Here is a 4,265-nt window from a genome sequence, read left to right on the forward strand (position 1 = left end):
TAGGCAAACAATATTAGGACTTGCGCATAACTGTTTCTGTAGAGACCCAAAATGGTTTCTCCACAGAACTTATGTACCAACTAGCTGAGTGTGAATAATAATAATAACAAAGAAAACCTCCTTAATTCCCAACAACTGGGCCAGAATAGCCCACAGAGCACGCAAAACTACTACTTCAGCCTGCTTTAACGCATACCTTGTGATTCTGGACAACTACTAGAGCCAAATTGTCCCATTCGACTTCCGCATCACCTTCTCTTCGACGCATACACCACCACACTCCTTTCTAACTATCTTCTTTCCAGTGTTCCTATGTGATCTACAACTGTGGGGGGCGAGGTTTCCAAAATTTTAAGGCTATTCTCTATACACTTCGACCTAACGGGGATCGACACCATTATATTCCCCAATAACCGTCCCTATCCTCTGAAGCTCGTTGACTAAAACTTCCAACCACTCCTCAAATGCGCCACTTATCCATTCGACCCACTCCGCATCACATGTTACTCACTTACATGCTTTTATTGACAAACGACCCACTAGATCCCTTTCCTCCACCAACCACGGTGAAATCAAATCAACGAACCTGAATATAAAGCCGAAAGTCCTGCTTCATCCTCCTCTCCCCATGACAAAACAAAAAACCTCTTTCGGCTTGCATCATCCCCTTAAATTAGGCAAATACTCACTGCACCTGACAATAATTTCATTCATGTGCCAACACTCCTGCACCTGACTAAGACATTGTAGCCCATCTTCATGTCGAAATCATATCAGGCACTAAGTTTCTTTTTCCCTTCTCATCTTTGAAGCTGTATTAGACACGTCTCCGTAGCAAATGTCAATTTTTAACTTCAATTTGAAGTAGACAGATAACTCACCAAACCTATGGATTCCTCTTAACTATAGTCGACTTCAAGGGACGCTCACCACTATCAGTTGTCTTCTACCCGTAAGTTCTATGAATCATCACCCAGTCAGGATAGGACAAAGTTCCACTAACAATAACCTAATGTGGGTTTCCTCCTGTTTATTTTTCGTCACTTTACAGTCAGTTTCATCTCAGTACCCATTTTCTTATTAATAACTGTTCGATTCCCACCCTTTCTGCCGCTATACTTTCCTAAATGCTCATACGTCATTTGAGAACTAATTATTTGTGCTCATGTAATCTGAAGTATTGCATCGGTGTCTTGCTTACAATCCATAATTCGTAGCCACCTGATAGATTTGTTAAATGTCATTTATAGGAATAGTGTTTTCTAACAGAATTTTAAACACAGTGCATCATGTAGGACATGATATTTTATCTTAAAATAACCCCAAAAGATCGTGACATAACAAAAGCGAGGGAGAGGAGCTACCAATTATCAAGCATTGGTGGTAAAAGCAATGACTTCAATCCACTCACTTTTGTAGAACAGAACATTTTGTTTGTTTCATGCTCTTTATGATTGAGGACGAGACAATCAATCATTGGTGCTGAGACTGTTCTCCCACGCTCGCTACTTAGATTCGTGTTTCCAATTTTACGTTGGATTCGCTATTCTACTAAGATAACCTATAACATGCACACTCTGGCTTTTGTATTATACCCTAGTGACTAGTATTCAATAGAAACAAGTAAGTGGCAATAAAATATATATTTATTACTGTCTCGTAACACCACTCTCTAGATTCACTTTCGATTTTAATGAACAGCATTCACGATTCTAACTTCCACTCTCTTCCAACTATTCGGATTTATTCCACCCTTTTACACATTGCGACTCATTGTTCATTATTACTGTATTCCTCTATCTCAAGACCTTTGGCAACAATTCATTCTTGTAACATATTCCAGTATGAGATTTAACGACGAGACCATAATTTGTGGATGGACCACTTAAATTAAGGACATCAAATCTCGGACTTCGGCGCAATATTCAACAATCCATTTGCTGAATAGCATTTTGACATCAAAGTTAACATCAATTCGTGACAAAACGTTTACTTCAATTCCTAACCTCAAATGCTGACTACAAATCCTAATCTAGATTCATCATACGAATAAATAACCTTCATTTACCCTGAACAGTAGGTGAAGTCTCAAGGTCATAAACATAAGGTCATCCACAAACTATAGTCTCAGTGTTTTATCCGTTGATTTCAAATACATTCGTCTGTTCCACTAAAAGCTGTGAAGCAGTGTTCAAAGAGTAGATTCAAATGCTGTGATGCTCCCTTATTTCTCTTTTTACAGCATCACGCTCGCTGTGAACATCCATGGAGCTTATTATTACGAGAGCATAACTTGGATGTTTTTTAAGGTTACAGCTCATGCCAGGCGCCTTCAATATCTACTTGGTAACAACCATAAACTTATTGAACAAGTTGCGTTATCTGAATACTTAGCAGCACCACAATTCTAGCACTCGACTAGCAAATCTAGACCTGAAGTGAGACTTTCAAGGTCGTAAACTGAACTCTTTGACAATTTTGAACACATCATGAAATCTAGGAACCCATGGTACAGTAACAATGCATAAACCCAGTTTTTAACTCGCTAGTACATGTGAGTGAAAACACCGCCATTTATTTTCATTGGTTTATCTATTCAACAACCCCATAGGACCAAAATCTTATCTGAAAACCAACGTTGCGAATTATCGGTCACTCCTGTAAAAATGGCGTTTGCCTGCTCTGTCAAAAATATGATATTATTATAATCCGTTAATCTCTGTGTCAAATCTCATTTCGACATTATAAACGATGTTATTTCGTGATGGAAACCTTTATTTTAATTCCTAACTGCAAATTCTACTTTTGAATCCTACTCATAATCCGTCGTACTGACTTATAACCCTCTTTTACCTGTGATAAGTGGTTGAAGTGTATTAGGTCATTTTAGCGCCCCACAAAGGTCGTCCATGAATTATAGTCTCACTGGAGACTACTACGTCTTCTTAGGCGCATGTCTAGACACCAATGACGCTCAGATCAGAATGCTGATTTCCGTTCATTGATTCGGTTTTGAAAAGACAGTAAGATAATCTAATCCCGAGAATAAGACAACATACACAAGAAGACAGTTAAGTGGCTAAAGAGGTGTTAAAAGATGTCTACCATGAAAAGACTGTACGTAGTGCTCAAGAACATGAAAAAGCGGCGGAGTCATGTGTCACTGACTTAAGCCAAAACGTCTGAAATGGTAAACGAACTTCAGAAGCATCAACTAATCTAATATATACTCAGAAGAATGTCTTGCCAGGCTTGAGCGGTAAATTTAACAATATCAACCGGGTTTTTAGATGATTTAAAAGGATCGGGAAGTTTGTAGTTATTGGATCCAGAGATCAAATTTGATGTCTGACGGTGTTTGATAGGTCTAACATTATAAGTTATTTCCCACACATCAATTTCTGCTACATTTGGTCGATTCAATATAGGTGGTTAGGAGGTACAAAAAATGTGTAGCCAGTTCTTGCAAAGGCCGCGATCATAAGGGTTCATATCAAGATCATATTTTGAAGTGACCTGTTCACTTGTAGTTCGTCCTTTGCTAACTAGAAAAATGTGAAATCCTGTCAGACCTAGCACAGGAAGCAGTAATAAGCCTACCAAAATTAAGACACCAATGGCAATAATGACTTTGTAGTGAGAGAGCTCATTTGTACGCATCAAGACATACGTCGTGGACATGCCAAAAACAATTATCATACGAAGAGTAATTTGAGTAGGAACGAGAAATAAATACCGATAGTTCCGTTTTCCAATACAATTATTCAGCCAAGGACAATGATGATCAAACGTATCAATGCAATGTTTGCAAATAGAGCAGTAAGAACAGCGAGGAGGTCTGTAAAATTCACATGTGACACACCGTTTTAAACGGGTGGAAACTCCAATGATGTCGACAGACTTATACATTACATTACGAGGGGAACCCTTCTCAACAGCAGTCATCTTTTCACCGGGAACACCCATAGCATAATATCCAGGGTGCATGAAGGTTGCCTTGCCGAATGCAGATAACACAAAGAAAAACAGAAAAGAATGGAATACAGTAAATGCATAACTAGTTTTTTTGCTAAAATCTCAACAAATAAACACTAAGTACAGAATATTAAGAAATATAAGGAGAAACCAAGCAGTCAAAGCTGGACCAATATTTTTTGAAAAGGCTTGGCAACTCATAGTCCATCGGTAACGAAAACCCCATCAAATGTTAACACAACGGTGATTTGATTGACATAACAACCTAGCAATGGTCATAAGTACCGGCT

The 4,265-nt window shown here is 38.5% G+C and overlaps 1 protein-coding gene across 1 annotated transcript; it reads right to left on the minus strand.

Annotated features, from left to right (window-relative positions):
* Nucleotides 1–3,432: 3,432 nt before the first annotated feature.
* Smp_201760 (uncharacterized protein) lies at nucleotides 3,433–3,987 on the minus strand (the record flags this gene model as incomplete). Its single annotated transcript, XM_018795700.1, has 1 exon — nucleotides 3,433–3,987. One exon carries the CDS (start codon nucleotides 3,985–3,987, stop codon nucleotides 3,433–3,435), a length of 555 nt encoding a protein of 184 aa, XP_018649987.1.
* Between the last annotated feature and the right edge of the window lie 278 nt (nucleotides 3,988–4,265).

The sequence above is a fragment of the Schistosoma mansoni genome, chromosome 2 (assembly GCF_000237925.1).
Source record: "Schistosoma mansoni strain Puerto Rico chromosome 2, complete genome".
Taxonomy (NCBI): Eukaryota; Metazoa; Platyhelminthes; class Trematoda; order Strigeidida; family Schistosomatidae; genus Schistosoma; species Schistosoma mansoni.